The 20,046-nt window shown below is 33.2% G+C and overlaps 1 protein-coding gene across 1 annotated transcript; it reads right to left on the minus strand.

Annotated features, from left to right (window-relative positions):
• Positions 1-16,218: 16,218 nt before the first annotated feature.
• Positions 16,219-19,618, minus strand: LOC122278795 (protein RGF1 INDUCIBLE TRANSCRIPTION FACTOR 1-like). The gene is made up of 4 exons (XM_043088995.1): positions 19,129-19,618; positions 17,557-17,631; positions 17,272-17,412; positions 16,219-16,892 (listed from the first exon to the last, which is right to left on the minus strand). Exons 1-4 carry the CDS (start codon positions 19,357-19,359, stop codon positions 16,554-16,556), a joined length of 786 nt encoding a protein of 261 aa, XP_042944929.1. The 5' UTR covers positions 19,360-19,618; the 3' UTR covers positions 16,219-16,553.
• Positions 19,619-20,046: the final 428 nt, after the last annotated feature.

Consider the following 20,046-nt stretch of genomic DNA (forward strand, 5'->3'; position numbering starts at 1 on the left):
TCTCTCTCTATTTTTTTTTTCTACCTCAAGACTCAATTGCTTTTTCCTGTTTTTTATCTTCTAGATTTGTTCAGTTTTCTCAACATCCAAATAGTGGACGATATTCTCTTTGCATATTCTTTATATTTAGATTGGAAAAAGGTTTTGTTGAAATATATTCTGCTCTGGCCTTCTAAATCTTGTCATGCAGGGAGTATAAAAAGGCTTCAATCTTAACAATTATTATGGTGATGGATTCTGTGAAAGAATTACCGATGAGGAACTCAGACAAGTGCTTGGATCCTCAACTATTGCACGCCTGTGCTGGTGGGATGGTTAAAATGTCACCCATTAATTCAAAGGTCTTCTACTTCCCTCAAGGCCACGTCGAGCACGCCCTCGGTGGGGCCACAAATGTCACGAACCCTTGGATTCCCTCGCTAATTCTTTGTAGGGTCTCTGCTATAAAGTACATGGTAGACCTTATGACCCATGAGGTTTTTTCCAAAAAAAAATTAGCACCTTTGAGAGAAAATGAATGGGGGTTTGAGGACGATGGTTTTGTGGGAAATAGTGGGACTGAGGAACAAGAAAAACCAGGTTCTTTTACCAAGGAAGAAGGAACGAATGAGGGAGGAGCGAACACGGGGTGGCACTAGGTAGACCGAGGAGCTAGTGAATACGGAGTGACACTAGGTTGACTGAGAAGCAAATGAGGGGTAGCGTTGGACAAAGGAAGGGGTGTCATAGAATGGTGCTGGACAGAGGGAGGGGCGATGCAAGTGTTGGGCAGAGGATGTTGAGAAGAGACGCGGGCGCTTGTAAATTCGAAATGCCTCTATTCTTCTCTTCAAAACAACGTTTCAACATTAGGGGGGGGGGGGGGGGGGGGGGAAATAGACAAAATTCACATCAGGTGTGGGGTAGTGAACAATTACTGATATGTAACAAAATTGTAATAAAAATAGAATATGGATGTAGTAGTATGCAGCGTAACTCTATCTAGTAATAACTATTCCAACGTACGTGGTAATAATAATAGCATTATAAAATTAAAGGTAGAAACCACATGCCCGGAAGATCGGACAACGACATATGTGGCTTCATTAACATAGGTGCCTCTCAACCCAAATAAATATAATTAAACAATATAAGATGTGGATCTTATAAATATTTGACTTACTCAAGAAACATTTTACTTACTATCAGGATGTACTATACAATTATAAGATTGCGTAAAACAAACGTTCAGATGGGTGATATGGTAAATTGGAGCAATGGAGTTATTAGGTACAGTCGTACAAATATAGTAACGGGGGGTTGCAGCTACTAAATCCATCAAAACAACCCATTAAAAAAGAAAAAATAAAGAAAAAGAATTGATATGGACATTTAGCCTGATCATCAGGGATCATGTCTATGTCAAGGGCGATTGAAAAGAATTGCTTGGTGAGTAGGCATGGGCAGGTGAGGATCTAAAGGACCAGTAGTTGGTGCAATGTCAATAGCCACAATCAGTTAATGACCTAATTATTTACCAAATCAAATGAACTTTTGTGGGTTTTTGTTTTTCTTGATCTGCCATCACTGCCTGAATCACTCAACTCAAGCCCATTGTCATTTTTTATTTTTTATTTTGTGGTACGTGGGAATCACTGGGGATTGTAATTCTGTCAGGCACATAAAAGATTCTAACTTTTTCGTTTGTTTGTTTGTTTGTTTTTGGATGGTGCATTAAAGCATGCTACCTACTTTCATTGATAGTGGTAAGGCCACTAATCCAAATGAATGTCGCTGCTTATAATTTACCAATCTGCAAGTTTGTCATCGACACAAACTCATTGGTGGGGCTTTTCGCGCACATGAACGGTGCAGAAAATCTGGCCCAGCGTTGCCTTTAAGTTTGTGTAAAAATCTCATGAGAATATTGTAATCCAATAAAGAAGGTTTTTTACCATAAAAAAAAATTATATAAAAATAAATCTATAAAATTACGGACTTGAATATAATATATAAGATTATAAAATTATTTTTATTATAAAATAAATTTAATAAATTATGTAAAATCACGTTAATATATAAGCTCACAACCCATAAATATTTTTATGTAAATATGTCATGCATGTATGTCTCTAACGTACACTTCTCATATATTTAAGTACTGTGCATTAAATCACCTGTTAGTCGTCGTTCACGCTTTCTCGTCATATATTGATATAAAGGATGATTACCTGCTTTTTTCACGTGAACAAAAAGCGTGGTATGTGAAGATTTATTTCTTCGATTAGAAATATTTTGAGACCCGAATTTGTGTCTCAAATAGATTTTTTTTTGTTTTACTAGTGATTAAAAAAATATTTTTCAGTGGTATTGTGAATTTTTTTAAAATATTTAAAAATATAATAAATAAATAAAAATAAAAATTTAACTTATTCGGTAAATTTTCAGACTACATCGTTTGGTGGATATAGCACGACTCCTCTTCAATATCTCTTTTCTTGGCAACGAATTTAATATTTTCTCAAAATAATACTGTATAATTAATTAACATGCATGGTAACCTTGGACCAAAAAAAAAAAAAATTGTTATTAACATGCATGCAACTAGCTAGTATTATTTATATTAAAGGTCAAGATCACCCGAAAAAATCAGAGTAAGAATCAACTCGCAAAAATGGTAGGTGAAAGAAGGCTTGGTTCGCGCTCTCTCTTTCCATGTAGATAATTAGTTAGTTGCAAGGCTATAAACTGTCTCGATAGTCTGGGACTAGACTCGCTCCTGGCCTCCTGAATTACAGTAAGTTGGGAGTTTATGTATTTATTTATTTATTTATTCTACTTGATCTCTTACTCTGTTAATAAACCTTCTTACTATACATAACATTCATTTGGAAATTATAGTAATCTCTTCTAAATCTTATTTTTACGTATTGTCACCAAGTTAATTAGTGCCATCCGTACGTAAGGTGTGGAACTTTAAAGTGGAAAACAAAATTATTATGGATAAGACATGAAAACAGCATATGAGCATGCTAGAAAGTGAAGCATGATTAAATCATGTATTAGAATAATTAATCCATCATATATTATATGCTTTTTCGTATAGTACAAGTTATATATAGTTGTTAATAGAATAGGAAATAACCATGAAAGTTCTATGTAGGTCCAATTCCCTTAATTTTTTTACCTGTGTGAAACGAAAATGCATGGGAAACCATATATATATATATATATATATAGGCTAGCTGCTCTAGATATACTTCTCAACCAAAGACAAAAATAGGGAAATAAGGAAGAAGAAGATGTGAATGTGTCCTAAACTCATTCGTGGAAAGAGTTGTAGCAGAATATATAGTGACCTTTGGGGTGCAATGATACTTGCTCAAGTAGTAATAGTTGATTATTTTTACTTTGAGGTCCCAAATGAAATTCTTTGGGATAGGATTGTACATTTAAACCGCACAACCAAGCCAACCTGATATTTCCGAATTACCCGACCTGTAATGGAATAATTGAAAGCGGAACTCTTCTATTCTATTTCCGAAAAGCTACCGTTAGAGTCGGTGGATACCTTAAACTGAATTACTGCTACACACGTTGATAGAATGCAAAGGATCAAGTTAGGATAAGGTTTGTTGCAGAGAAGGGAGGCTTGGGAGCGAAGGATCGTCTGGATCGTAGGAAGAGAGATTCGCTTTATTATGTCTTGATCAGATTATATGGGATTTCGAACGCCATTATCAGGTTTTGGAAGCCCCCCAAAACATAAGTGTATGAGTAATGTTATATATAAATTTAAAAAACATATGTATTGTGGAGTCCCTTTAAAAAATAATAGACTTCCAATAAAAAATAAGTGTTTGTATAATTTTTTCATTATAAAATTCACTTTTATCAAAATGACTCGTAAAAGTTTGGATGACCTAAAACTTCACAAATCATTTTTGCAAGTGTATATTCATTGACGTGTACCCTAAGCATGACCAATGCCTCTATTAGGAACAGCCATACCGCTCAAGGGAGGGAGCGAGCAAAGGGCGGGGTGGGGTCCCCCATGCCGTGCATGAAGCCAATATTTAATTTAGCTATAGCTAGCGTGCGTTATTCAAGCATCCGGCATATTGCGAATATATATGGACTCATCAGTCCTCATCGGTCTGCTGTACCCATCTGCTGGAGCACATGCTTCTTGTCTCTTGGAAAACCCCCAAAGCCCATATGGTTTCTCACCTAGAGGTCAATTCCATGAACAAGATTGCATTTTTTTTTTATTTTTTTATATATATATTGAGGTGGTGGGGTTTGGAACTCAAGTTTTCTATCTAAAGAATTGGATCATATGTTTTCAAACCATCAGGCTCTTGACATAAATATAACTGCACATACACGCAGCAATATCCCACCATTATGAAGCCTAATTATACCTTGATTCTAATAGTTTTGCATGTCTTATTGAGTGCGATGATACAATTTTGGTTCAAACAGAAAAAATTATCTTCAAGTGGGAGAGAAATAGATATATAAAGTGGACCTATAGTATTTATTATTATCCATATACAAAATTTTTATGTGGTTCGGAATGTGCATACATCTGCAGAGGTGCAGAGAATTTTATTCTCTTGAGTAATGTCAAAGTATATTGTGGGGCGAAATTACAATACTCAGAATCGGTCATACTATTCATAATGAATACATATATAGGTTACACGGAAGAATTTCTAATTTTTCAATTATCGCGTTATTTGCTCGAACAAATTTTTTATCTTATATTCGCTCAAGCGATATATCGAACAAGAACTCTCTATTTAAGCTTCACTTGAGTAACATGTTGTACGAATATTGGGTAAATTTTATGTCTGACTTCTCCATTCATAAAATGGGTCAAAATTAATTGACAACCTTTGCGAGGGAACATTTTTAACACCGTTCTTACAATTAATTGATAACGGTTTGGTTCATAGTTCATATACAGGTAATGCTGGGCAGTGGGTATAGAGTTCAATACACAGGGCGGCCCATCCACTAACTCAAACCATGAAGAATGGTCACCCATTAAAACATTGAAAAAATCTAATTATAAACGATTATATATGGTGTAGCAACATCCAAGGAAATCTGGGTTCAAAAACTCCAACCCCTGTACCGAAAAAAAAAAAAAAATTGCCTACTAGAGAGAAAATAACCTAATAATATATATCAACCATACATCACATTCTCGTTTTTATTAGACAACCGAGGCTTTAAGGGCTAATAAAACCATCTCATCTCATATAATTTTTATAAATTTTTTAAATTTTTACGTAAAATATAATAAACAATTCAATCTTTTTAAATCCTAAAACAAAATTAATATTAAAAAATTATATTATAATAATATTTTATTCAACTTTTAACAAAATATCTTATCTCATCGAAACTATATAACCAAACAAGACCTAAGAGCTAAGCATTTGTGATCCAATGTTTTACTCATCCCATCAATCAAATATCAGTAATATCATACTTTGGTTTCATACAGGGAGCTTCACCATTCAAAGCACTTGAGGCTTTCCTTCCCCACTAAACACTTTTTTTTATACAAAACACATATACGCACATAATAAATATATAGAGATATCTAGTGCTTCGAGAGCATCTCACTGCATTCTCCTTCGCCATCTCCCTGATCTCTATATATTTGTACATTGGTTTATAAGGGGTGATGTGCGCGAGCTTGTCCGCCCATTTGAGTTGGGCTTAACAATATTTCCAACACAAACGTGGGGCAATGTGAAGCCCAAGATATTCTTGGGCCCATTTATCTCGGGCGAAAATAAATGCAAAACGAAATCAATGTCCCTTCTTTGAAACCCTAACTAAAACCTTTATTTAAAAAAAAAAAAAAAAAAAAAAAAAAAAAAAAAAAAAAAAAACAAAGAGAGGAAATCTACAAGCCCACCATTGCATGTTGTTTGTGTGATCATTTTGTCCTGATCTAATGGTTTCGTTTGACCTCTGGATAATAATACTATTGATAGATCAAAATTTCACCAACAAGAAAGGAATGACCAGCAATTGTTATAGGACTGCCTATCAGTCCATGGAACGATCACTCAGATGAGGAAATTAGTGAGAAGTTGCTGCAGGTATTTCATATGGTAGGAGTTTGCACATATTTCCTTTCGATCGTATGTATATATGTGTTTCTGGCGAAGATGACTAATAACCTCAAAAATCTCTTCTTTAATCGTGGAAAGTGGAGAGCATGCAAGCCATGCAGCTGCAGAGTAGGGTGAACGTTGTTCTAAGATGAGGGTTCCTCATGCTAGAGCATATTGCAACTTATGTCATGTAAATTTCTTCACACAACATGAGTTTCTACTACTTTTTCTTCTGTAGACTTGAAATCCCATAACATTAATTAGGTGATCAAATTTGTGTGTTTTAGCAAACTTTAATGATCTGCCAAGAACCATGCATTCTCGATCTCTTGAGTTTGATAGCATTAATCCACCTTTTAGGCTTTTCCAATGCAAAAGCGCACACACTTGTCCAAATACTAATTGTTAAGTGTGGCTTGATTCTTATTGAAAACATCATTCCAGATACTTGACTTGACTGTGGCTCAACCATGACTAGAACGAACTTTGGCTCGACACTTCGCTCGATAGTATGCTCAAGCTAACCCCAAGCAAACGTTAGGTAGATTGTTCGCTCGACACTCTGCTCGAGCGAATGTTCATAATTAAGATTGTTTGTGCTATACAATATAAATACATGTTATTTTTTTATTGTATTGTGACTTTGAGTGACCAGAGCAAAGAGAAAAGAGAGAGAACATCTTTTGTGAGATTTTGAGAGCTCATTAGGTGTATTAGGGCTTTTAGGATTGAGAAATGATTTGTGATACCACTCTTGTACTCTATTTTGTGATAGTGAATTCCTTAAGACCAACTCTGCCAATGAACATAGACTTGTTCTAAGCCGAATCATGTAAATATTGGTATTATTTGTGTGATTGTCAATTTTTTTTTTATTTGCTTCCGTTATTATATTTTAAATTAGCCGCTAATAACCAGTTAATTCCAACACTAACACTTGTGATTACAAAACTGTGGTGTTGGTTTTCTTGCAATGCTCCTGCTTTTCTTCAAAAGTGGAAACCCCTCATGAGAATTTAGAACTCATGTCCCTAATATAAAAACTAGAAATCCAATCGGACATTCATGATGATAACGAAGAAATGTCTGATCTTTTTTATAATTTAGAAAAACAAAATTACATATAGAGTACGTTCTAATCGGGACTGGAAAAGTATGTACTTTGAATCCTTGTGATCTTATGCTTGAAGTTGATAAGTCGTGCTGGGTAAATGCTTAGGATACAGTAAAGTGTAAGAAGAATCTTAAAATTAATCAACATGGTAAAGATAGTAAAATGGTTTGAATTAAGATATTTCATGAAATTTTAAAAAATAAAAGAGAAAAATAATATAAATATTATGAAATTAAAATATTGTAGAATATTTTTTTCAAATTATTTTTGTTTTGATATTTATAAATTTTCCATCTCATCTTGTATAGTCTATGTAACCAAAAGTTTTAAATAAACATTTGTTTATAATTGAGAATAACAGAAAGAAAGTTGGGAACAAATTGTATTGTGCGAAAACATAAGGTCATTACTGCAAAGCCCCCCAATATCAGTGTTGCTATCATTAATGTGGTTTTTGTTGACACGATGTTCTCCAACCAGAGTGTGAAAGTTAAAAGATGGCAACAGGGCTATATAGCCTGCTAGGAGCAGCAGCAGTGTATGGGGTCAAAGGAGCAGGAATCAGGATAGAAGCACAGAAGCCGAAGACAGTTGGGTCAAAGGATTAGGACAATGATAAAGGCCTGGAGAATCTGAAATAGGGTCCATTTTCCACCCCCACCTCCTGATCCTCATCAGCCTGTTGGGGGAAAAAAGAAAGCGTGACAAATGGCCACCCATGTCTGATTGTCTTCCATTACTCACGAATATTTGAACAAAATGGTTTCTCTCTTGATCTCTAGCTCCCTCAGAACAATCATTTCCTCTCTAATATTCTTTCTTTTCATCATTTTATCTTTGGCAGATCCACTTACTCATATCATTACCTTTTTCTGTAGCATCATTTCGATGTTGATCATGTGGAGTTAAGACTGTAATTAATATATACTGCATTAGCGCAAGAAAGATCGATAAACCAGTTATCCTAAGAAAACGGGGAAACTGTACTGTGCATATTCCTGCTAATTCAAAGCTGGTGTGATTGCTCTTTGAACTTATTTCCTCAAATAACTTTCGGCTAATTCTTATGATAATCAGAGCCAAAGGCTCAAATTTTCAGCTACAGGTTGGAGGGCAGTATTTTTTTAGTAAGCGCCCAAGGCAATATAATAAAATCTTTATGTCTCGATATGAAATGAGATAAAAGTTAAATAAAATATATTTAAAATATTTTTTTAATAATATAAGATAAAATTAAATTAAATACTCTCACTATTCAAACGGATCAAATGTAAGTGATAATTTGAATGCAAATTTACAATTTTGATAATTTATAGTAAAATTACCAATGATTCGGAACAGATTATACTTTTCTTTTTAACTGGTGGTATCTTCAGATAATGCAATGGAGCTGGAGGGAAGCCATTTTTTTCAGACAAAGAGGAACTGGGACAGAATATTTTTTTTTTGAGTAATACTACATACAGTCGTAGAATTGTAAACGCCGTGTAATCGCTTTAAAAAAGAGTGAGGTCCACGATTAAAAAGTTAATTTTTTTTCATGTAGGTCCTATATTAATTCATTTTTTTAAAGCGACTGCACGCCACTTGTATAACTACGACTGCAAATATCATCTTTTTTTTTTTTTTTTTTTTTTTGAAACAAACTGGGACAGAATATGAATTTAGATGAGCACCCATCTTTTGTGCAGGGAACATAGTGACTAAACATGCAAAAAGAGAAATTATGATGGTGACAAAGAGAAAGAAAGGTCAGGAAGAGGAGGCACAGTAAGCCGCCGAGAGAGAGAGAGAGAGAGAGAGAGAGAGAGGTAGTAGCTAGGGCCAATCCAGCTGCTCCAAGTTGGAAAAGCCTGGCTGCATGTGTGATAGGGATCATGTCTGATGTCCAAGGCGAATAAAGACGACTGAAGCCTCTCTGTCTCTCTCTCTCGATTTCTTACATGCATGATGCATGCATGTCTCCCAAGCCCCAACTCCCATCTCAAATTGCAGGGAATGGGACTGCTTTTTGTTATTGCTTTTGCACACAACATATATTTCAATCATTACGTGATTGAATAAGCTTTCCCATTCCTTTACTTTTCCCTGTTAATTTGCTGAACAGAGTCTACCTTAAACGCTCATTAATCCCTGTCTTGGCTTGGGTTTGCAAACTCCAACTACATGACATGCTACCTAATTAATTGTATCGTGCCATGGTCTTTCTTCTGTCAGGAATCCGAAAGTGACAGATTCATGCAAGGATTAGGGTTAATCAATTCTTACATCCAGCCATTCTTTACAACTCTTTATTTATTTGGTCTGAAGCATACAGTACTACTGATACATATATAAGCATAGTTTTTCAAAGAAAACCAACCATCCACAGAATCATTTGAAGATTTGGTCTTTAAATTACTTATAAATTACCCATGCTTTGAAACTCCTAAAGCCTAAAGGAAACATTAATACATATATATATATATATAGACTGGTATTGCAGAACCATATAGACCAGAGTACCATTGTAAAAGCTGCCAGGACATGGGGAAGTGGCATCCCTTGAGGGCCACCAAGGGAATTATTTCCCGACAGCAGGTCGTTTCTGGATCTGGGTACAATTTTTGGGCCATATCCAAGATCGATTATAGGTCTCTTTTCTAGGAAAGTTCCAGCTGGGAAGAAAATGTTACTGGACGTTTGATTGTTGAAGTCCCCGCGGGTTCGAATTTCCTTGTGCCTTCAGATGTATGATTATAGGGTAGTGATAGATATACTCTCTTACCACCCTCTTGCACTCTCTAGTGTATTTAAAATTTTTATTTATTTTTATCATTTTCTTTTAAAATTTTTTTTAACATTCTTAATCATTAAAATAAATAAAAATATTACAACTTAACTAATAATCACTTCTTTAATCATAAAATAAAAATAAAAAACTTAAAAACAATAAGAAAAAAATAGTAATAGAATATACGGTAAGACTATCAATATTCTCATTATTCACAATTATAACCATATCCTTTTTCTTTTTTTTTAGCATTATCTCAAACTGGAAAATGAGCTAAAAATAAAGGACATTTTTCAGCATTATCTTGAAAATGATAATTTTTTATTAAAATAAGAACATTCTAATAATAATAATAATTCCGTGGCTTTGTTTTTAGAAAGATTAACTCCTCTCTGCTCATCTTTTTCGAGTGTTTCCATTAGAGATGAGGTTCCTTTCCTCTTTCGGTACTGATTTATATATGTTTTTATGTTGGTATTGTTTTTCTTTCTCATTTCTATCAGTTTAGTTTTGGTTAGATCTATCACACTCCAACAACCGATTATCAACATGCGCCCCTTCACATAACTCCCCAACAGTCGATCTATCAGGACGAAGTGGAACCACGGCAAAAATCTTGACATATGACACTCATGCACGACTTATTCCGCACATAGCCATCACATGCCGCCACGCCATAATGCGTCTATTAGGTACACATGCCGCAGTAGTAGATTCTCCATCCCAAAATCTTTTAAATATGCCCCACCTAATCTTACAATCATCGGTGCATGATCTCCACGTTTTACCACAAATGCGTGTGAAGAAACTTGGTATGCTACACTCTAGCCTATTTGGTGCCGGTCTTCTTACTATATTTCTACTTTTTTTAACTAATGATTTTGATGAATGAAATACGGATCTTTTCAAGAAATATATCAAGACAACAAACCGTAGCACTCATTCAGCTTCTATCGCCTCCAGCATTAGCTATGTAAATTGTAAAAAAACTATTATTTAAGACGGTATTCTCTTTATAGGTTATGAGTGGGGATTAAGTATTTGATCTTAAAATCCGTTTTTTTTTTTTTTTTTTTAACTTTTATGCTGTGGTTGTTGGGGAAATCTCACCTCCTGTTCATATTTCTTATTTTTCTTATTTGATTGATTACGAAAAAAAACAGAGAGGCCATTCCCATAATAAACAAATGATTTTTGGAGTCAATTTTGCATTCATCGATCTCAGTACCTTAATCTGAATTAATATTACTATTTCATTCAGTCCAAATTCAATCATGTTGCTCGAAGTAAGTGTTCCTGTGAGTAGCGAAGTTACATTATACAACGCAGTGGTAAATTTGGTATGCATGTCAGGTCAGAAAGTCAATTTTGGGTTCATACTTATCACGTTCAAATTCCAAAGGCACTCACGAGTATCATGGCTGATTGGCCTTTTAATTAAGTTTAGGTGGGTGACAACATCATAAGGTCATACATGACAAATCAACGGCCCTAGTCACATCAAATCACAGAGCATTATATCATTATGGGAGCCTCTCTTTTGAGATTCAAAAAAAGCTAGTGCCGCTCCTCTGAGATTTCCTTGAAACTCTAAAAACACACACTCTCTGTCTCTCTTTCTCTCTTTTTTCTAAAAGTTTTTTTTTATTTAAATTAATATTTTTGTTACTATTAAAGCCCCATCGATCTGTAAAGTGCTGCATGGGTGCCCATGACATAGGCCCGTGGCTTGTGTTTCTACTTTCTCTGCTTCTTTCTTTATTAAAATCAGAGAAATATTGAGGAGGGATTTTGATTTATAGATTAGATGAAATTATAAATAAAATAAAATGGGATAGTTTTAAATAAAAAAATAAATAATAAATAAAATATTATTATTTTAAACATTAAAAAATTTAAATTAAGATTAAAAAAATTAAATTATTTATTATATTTTACATAAAGATTTAAAAAAATTATAATGATAAGATAAAATAAAACAATTTCAGAATCTAACTAGGCGTTATTTATAAATTGATCTTTAAAATTTTTTATAGAATACTACCTTAACTTATAGGATATTTCCAGTATATGAGATTTAGTACATTTAAATTGGTGTGATAACATATTATTTATATTAGAATCTTTTATAATTTAAAAATGTTAATATTTTGTAATGTAATTGATGTAAAAAAACTTACAACAATGTGCTGAATGGATAAAAAATAAATCTTTTAAATATATTATATATATATAGTTTTATATTGATAACTTGATATTTATATATATCAGTTCAGAAACTAATGACTATATATCGACAACTCAATGTTTAACTATGCCGTCTAAATTTGTCTCTTTGATTTGATAGTTATGTATTTTTTTTTTAAATTACATAATAGTTAGGGAGATAATTATTAGTGTATTAGTGTTTTTATTTTTATTTTTATTTTTTTAAATATTTAAAATATAATTAAAAATTTTCAATTTACATTAGCACAACAAATAAGTAAACTTGAGTGACATAATACCAATACCCTTTTAGGATGTGTTTGGGTATTGAAAATAAATTAATACTTTTTAACATATTCAATTACTATTTATTATTTTATCATTATTTTTTATTACAATTTATTATTTTTTACTATTATTCAATATTCTATTATTACTTTTCACTTATTTTTCACTATCATTCACAATATATTTCAACATTTCTCGACATCTAAATCCAAACTTAAGTATGCATACTAATTTTAAGCATCGAACCCTTTCATCTAGTTGATTGGAAAGCTCGAAAAACAAAGGAAAAAAACCACATTTTCCAAAATAAAAATAAAACACTACTCAACCAATGTGATGGCATTTTAGGTTATTTCTGAAACAGTAGATATATTGGTTGTTAATATAACAAAAAAAGAAAACCAACTATGTTCTGCATGGCGTTTAGACACGTGTAACTTCCCCGATCAATCCAAGGTTGGCAGGCTCTTGTACCATCCGTGGAAGCAGAATAGAACGTGACATATATCCCATGTGAGCCACTTGACTACATACATCAATAATATATATATATATATATATATATATATATGTGCATGTATGTATATTGGCATGCATGCAAATACTAGTGGCCCTCGATCTCTGCATGCTGTTTTTCCTTGGCATGGTTAATGTTGAAAGGACCCTTTCAGCTTTACTGCACTGTTTCAGCTTTCATGTCTGCAATAATGAATGAGAAGCAACGGAATCTAGATACCCAACTGGAACATTTGATGACAACCTTATGATCTTGCAGTGATCTCAATATTGTTAATTACTATATAAGATTGATGAGTTATTGAACTTAATATGCATGTGACATTTCTAAAAATCAATGGCATCCATGAAATAGCTAGGAATGGAGGATCCGGGGCAACAGCCAGCAAATTGATGATCACCACAATTTGCAGTTGGATTTGGATTCTAAAGATGGTCCGTAGGATTTTTATAAGGGTGTAATGGTCTCGTTTGATCTGATTTTAGACATATTTTATAACATAACTAATATATACCGGTTTTAAAAATTTAAAAATTGATATTAGATTGATTCACCACCGTTTGGTTTGATCCCCTTTTTCGATTTTACAGATAAACATTATCATACTGCAACAAAAATTTAACAGTTGATTGACACATATCCCTTATTTTATATTATATTAATGTGATATTAAATTTATATATTTTATCAAAATCTAAATGTTATATTAAAAATTATAAGATTAATTTATGTTATATCCTAAATAATTTATATCATAATGATCAAATGTTACATTAAAATTTATGAGATTAATTTTATATTATAAGATTAATACACATGAAAAATAAGATTTGAATTTATTTCATGTTATATTTATTAGAAATTAACATATAATATATCTAATATAATATAAAAAGTCATATAAAATTTATTTTATATTGTTTTGAATATCAAAACCGAACCGATTTCTAACTGATTTTTATTATTAAGAATTGGAACCGGAATCGGAACGGGACTAAATACACTAGTTCGGTCAGTTTTATGAGTTCACCAATTTTTACAACCCTACATTGTACACTCCGTTGCACTACATTATTTTCCATATATGCCACAACAGAAATATTTTTTGTTTTTAACATAACTAATTTTAATTAAATAGCATAATTATAATTAAAATCCAGCAGTTTGCACCACGTAAATATGAGAAATGCTATTATAAAGTGTCCACATGACACACGCTATAATGAAAAAATCACCATAATCACGTTATTTATTAAGCATTTAATATTATTTAAATAATTGACTTTGGTGGGTATAATTATTATTGAGTTTATTTTATATATTTATTTTTTTCATACTTTGCATTCTAGAATGGATAAATAAAATAGAAAACTCTAGGATGCTCGAGAAAATAAGACAAAATCTATTAATAGTAATGAAATAATAAATCCGTTAATAATAATAAAATAATTTATAAATAATAATAAAATAATTTATAAATATTAATAAATTACGATATTTTATTAATAAAATACATGAAATTTTTGGGCCAAATATATACAGTGGTTTACAGAACAATCATCCATCAATGAAATCTTATCAAAACTTGGTTGATGCATGCATGCAGTTGTCAAAATCCAAGCAGACTGTATGTTTGCTAGCTGTTTGCTCTTTGCTTTTGGAGTAGATGTAACAATTCCGAATATTTAAATAAATTATTCAGCTTCAAAACTACCCCCAGTACTTCTGTGTTAAATGGAACCATAAAAAAATGATGGAATCTTCTTTTGGTCGTCATATTTAAACCCGAGTTCGTTCATCAGCCACCATCTCCTGCAGTAGTACTCCACCCATATATACAGGCACAGGCTTCGTAATTTTCTCCATGGCTGTTAAAAGAGTCGTCGAAGCATGGAAAATCTCAAAACCAACCGAGCCAAAAAAACAAAACAAAGAAACCAAAAGGAAAAACAAAAACTGGTCTGCAGAAGAAAAGTACGGATGAGAAATTTCTAGAGAGCTGATGTGTAGAGACCGGGTGATACGTATCTGTGGGCGAGCTGACACTCCTTTGTCTGAAAGACATTTTGGCGTTTGTCCTACCAGCTACTGCAGCGTGTTGGGGGTGTCGTACGTACGCATCTCTCGTATCGGCGCCATGACCCTGTACGTATCTACGTACAGTGCAGCATGCTTCCAATATATATATATTATTAACTTATTGTAGTGTAAAAGGGGTTGGTGCATGCCGAAAGATTTTTTTATTATGTGGGTTAAACGTTTGAAGCGATTTCTAAATACGGCAAACCGAAAATGAAACTGTTTTTTCCTAGAAATATAGCTCATATCTTTAGCCAGCTTTCCCGTCGTGAACTCTCACCTTTCTCCCAATGACTCCTTCAATATTTTCTCTCAAACCAAACAGCATTTGTTTTAAATAAATTTACATATTAATATAATTTAATTTGATATATTAAATAAAAAAAATTATTTTTATTATAAAATAAATTTAACACTTCTATTTGAAAAATATCTAGCCCATAAGACCAATGCTACATTCATCACCCCTACTTGGGCACTGCAGAGTTTGAGAAATTTCTTGTGAGAATCTGAATAGTTTTATGTATTTTTCTACAAGAGTTTAACCATGTTATCCATATAGAAACGGTTTCATCTCATGAAATTTTTTTTAAATTTTCACATAAAATATAATAAACAATTTAAAATTTTTAAATTTCAAAACAATAATAATATTAAAATATAATATTCTAACAATATTTTATTTAACTTTCAACTTTTATCTAAAAACATCTCATCTCATCTCACAATCCAAACTACAACTTAGTTATTAATATTCTAGTTCATATATCTTGCAAATGATAGATAGGATCTAAACTATTGAATCTTCAAACACAAAGTAATATAATGATGAGAGTACATGGACACTATTGACCATGATTTATATTCAAAAAACTTATATGAAAAAAATAAATAAATATGCAGCATAGAGAAAAACATAAAGGATTAATATGGTTCAATAGTTACAAAGTCCATACAACTATATATATATATACTTTTCATTAACTTGGAAATAATTAGGACCTATATATTAATATGCAAACTATGATCACCACAAAATCATAAAACATGATAGCCATTGTATTATATTAGTGTTCTAACAAGGAAGCATGACTACTAATAAAGAAAAGGACCCAACATATCATGAAAAGGTTTTTATGCAAGATAACATGCATATATATATATATATATATATTATACCAGAAAGTTTCATTACATGATCGATACAAAATTGGTGGAGTTGAGAGGATAGCTAGCCTTGAAATGCAGAACATCTTCACCCACCTGAGGTCATGTCATATATACGCACCTTCCAGTTAAGAAAAGAAGAAAAATGCAAAAATAGCACTCAATACAGACGAATACTTGCTTCAGAAGACAGATTAAGCTGGCATGACCAGCCTTAATGTTACCTAATAACATATAAATTATATGTAATGATAAAATTCAGATATCTGTTTCTTGAGTTTTCAAATCTTAAGAAAGAGGAGCCCTCTGAGGAGCTCCCTTTCTCCTGCTGCTGAGAGAGAGAACAATCCCGGGGAGCAAGCCCCGTCCTTTCTTCTTCTTCTTCGCCAGCTCAGGTTCGTGTGAAATTAAGGAATTGCTGGCGTCCTCATTGGAGCATGATGAACCTCTGTATTGCAGTACTGGGTCCTCTAGGATGGAGCTTGTGGTAATTTGGCCATCATCATCAATTATCATCTCCGAGCCATCCATCTGTAATCCCTCGAACTGGGAAATTGCAAAATCGGATTCATCAAACCTGTACAGAATGCTAGATAGATCTTCTCCTCGGTACACCATGTTATCAACCTGCATTTTCTTTTCATTTTTAGGTTTATGGACTATATATAAGCTAACGATCGAAAGCTATCATTTCATGTGCACTTCCAAAGTGAGAAGAGAATATAGATTTAATAACTTAGTTAATATCCTAACAATTTAGGAGTTTAATCACTGATTTTTTAACAAAAATAAACCGGCCATATATATGAGAACTTTTCTTACGAACCCCAAATTTCATTCTTCCATGATTTTGCAAATTTAGCAAGTTGGGCATAACAAAGTTGTTTAATTTGCTCAAGTTGCAAATATCCTTGACCACGTCTTCTTGAAAGCTTGATCATCAATCAGAATATTAACGCACTTCAAATGAGCAAACACGTAAGTGAAGGGGGAAACCGAAATGGACCTTGCATGAGAGTGAACAGAAGTGGAATGGCTCTTGGAGAATCCTGTCACAAGTCCAGCATATGTTGGCAGAGCCCTTGAAAGACCTGGACTGTGGCCTCTGATTCAAGAATATCACTTTGGCACTGTTTATAGTGTAGGGCTGCCAAACGAGGGAATCACATCATCACTTCATAGTTCATAATGCTCGAAACAAGTAAAGCTAAAGGATTTCGTTGTTGGATACATACCAAATTCTGACATTTTTATTACAGTAACTTTTCTTATGAAATATTATAATAAAAACCTGAATATATGAGCAGTCAATGAGCTTTTCCAGATCACCCAATCGAACGACATCGTGGTAAACATATCGTCTCACCTGTCACGGGGAATAATAACCACAATAGAGGACCATCTTAATTACAGCAGCTAAATTAGTCACCATTAATGTGGTGTAAATATATGACCTATAAAGGTCAATGATTACCTAGAGTGGGGAAAGATTTTTCCTGTATTAAATACGAAATTATCTTAGGCAAAAAAGCACCAAAAACCTTATTTGTTATATGTATATTAATAGACATGTATTAAATAGAAGAATTACAGCATTCTGGTGGTAATTTGAACTTTAGGTGAAAAGGTTGGGCTAGCAACCTTGATTCAAGGAAAAATGAAAGAACCGATCGAGTTGAGAATTAGTCATGGAAGGCATTTCTTCAGGAAAATGACAAACAAGAACAGGAAATGTGAAAAATTGGGTCAAACTTTCGCTTTCGGTGAAAGCAACAGCTCATGAGGGACCTTTGCAGGGAAATAATGAACAAATAAGAAATCTTCCATAAATGGGAAGAAACCAAATCCAAAAAGTGGGAACAGGGAAGACATTGTGAACCATTTATAAAGAACCATTTATAAAGAACCTTCTACATGGAAAATGCAATAAATTAAGCAAGACCACATAAGATAGACGATCTTGGTTTGGATGGATTCAAAAATATGGATCAGAACAAGTTATATTAAACTAAAATAAAAAGAACATTCAATAATTAATTTTAGGGACTCTCAAACAGTATATCTATAGAATCCAATTTGGTATGTGAACAAAGAACGGGAATTTGGTCAAATTCTAGAAGACTTTTGGGACCTTCCTTAACGAAAGGTTATTGCGCGGTAGAAGTTCAGTAAAATTTGGAAAACTGCACAAATTCAAATGATTTGAAACGAAAAGAGTTGAGTTTTTTTCCCTTTTGTTCTCTATTAAGAACTGAACGTTTTGCAAGATTTTAGGATAAGGATTTTGAAATCTTCGCATAGAGAACCATAACGTGCAAAGAATTCTTAGAGTATTATGTGACATGAATACTAAACATGGGGAAAGTTCTTGAAAAATGAGACATCATAGGAAAATTCTGCAAATTCGCTAATAAATTACCACCTACCCAGAACAAAAGTTGAGGTAAGAAAACCTCAAATAAGCACGTGAAAGTCAAAATTAACTTCTACAGGGAGATTTTTTCAAGAAACTTAAAAAAAAAAAAAAAAGAAGAAGAAGAAGAAGAAGAAGAAGAAAGAAAAAAAGGGAACAGATTTTGGATACCAAGTAGAAAATTGCATTTGAATTACATTTGAAAAGAATAAAAATAAAAACATGTTAGAATTCCCAAGTACCCACCAAAGAATTGAGACAGACGGAGCCGAGAAAACATTTGAATCTGCAGAAAAAAGTTAAAAAAAAAGAAAAGAAAGAAGAACAAGCATGGTTCCAAAAGACCCAAATACAATCTCATGGGTGAAAATTAAATGATTTTTGCGAAGGAAATCGAAGATCGACCACATAGCTAGGTAGAGTACTAAATCTCGGGTGTACATGATGTACCTGTAGGAGAGGGTGGGAGCGGTGAGAAGGGAAGCAGTGGGGGCAAATACTAAGGCAACAGTGCAAGCAAAAGACGTTCTTCTCGTTCTTCCTGCTATTCTCGTGGGACCCACAGGCGCCGAAGAACGTTTCAGCCATCAAACCCTCAAGCCATGCAGGCTTCATATTCATGTCGTTGTTCATAATGTTCATCCCAACTTCCATATCCGAAGAGTATGGCTCTCTCACCATCTTTCTCTCTCTGTCTCTCACAGTGTCTGCAAGGATTCTACGAGCGCGTAAAAGCCTAGTAGAAGGACCAGGCCTCGGGCTGTAATATTTTTTAGATTTTTTTTTTTTCTCTCTCTCCCGAGCGCTTTTGAAGATACCTTACAACACTCGAAAAAGCCCTCTATTACTCCTATTTTTATAGCCGAGGAGCTTCCAGATTTCCTGTCGTTTCCAGACACGACGAGAGAGAGAGAGAGAGAGAGGGGCTGGGTAGTGAGGTGTGGTGGAGAATGGGGAATGGTGTTAATGGCGGGAAGATAGCCCACCAATCTGTACTTTTCTCTGCATACTACATTTCACTTTTCTGCTTGATGATTCGAGCTCTCTCTCTTTCTTTATTTTTATTTTTTTATTTTTTTAATAATTTTATATATAATTGTGAAATATAAACATTACGTTTTAAAAAAATAAAATTTATTATTAAAAAATTAATTTTTTTAAATATAAATCTTATATTTTATTTATTTCATTCAAAACATTACGCGCAGTTATATAATTAACGATAGCAAATTATATATTTTACTCTTACTGCCTTGAGTATCCAACCTTATCCCTTTTGACCAATATGCCCCTCATCAGTTTCTATTCCGTACTTCTGTCCTCCAAATGCCAATCCAATCAAAGTGGTGATATGGATTTCAGTTGGAT

The sequence above is a fragment of the Carya illinoinensis genome, chromosome 10 (genome assembly GCF_018687715.1).
Source record: "Carya illinoinensis cultivar Pawnee chromosome 10, C.illinoinensisPawnee_v1, whole genome shotgun sequence".
NCBI lineage: Eukaryota > Viridiplantae > Streptophyta > Magnoliopsida > Fagales > Juglandaceae > Carya > Carya illinoinensis.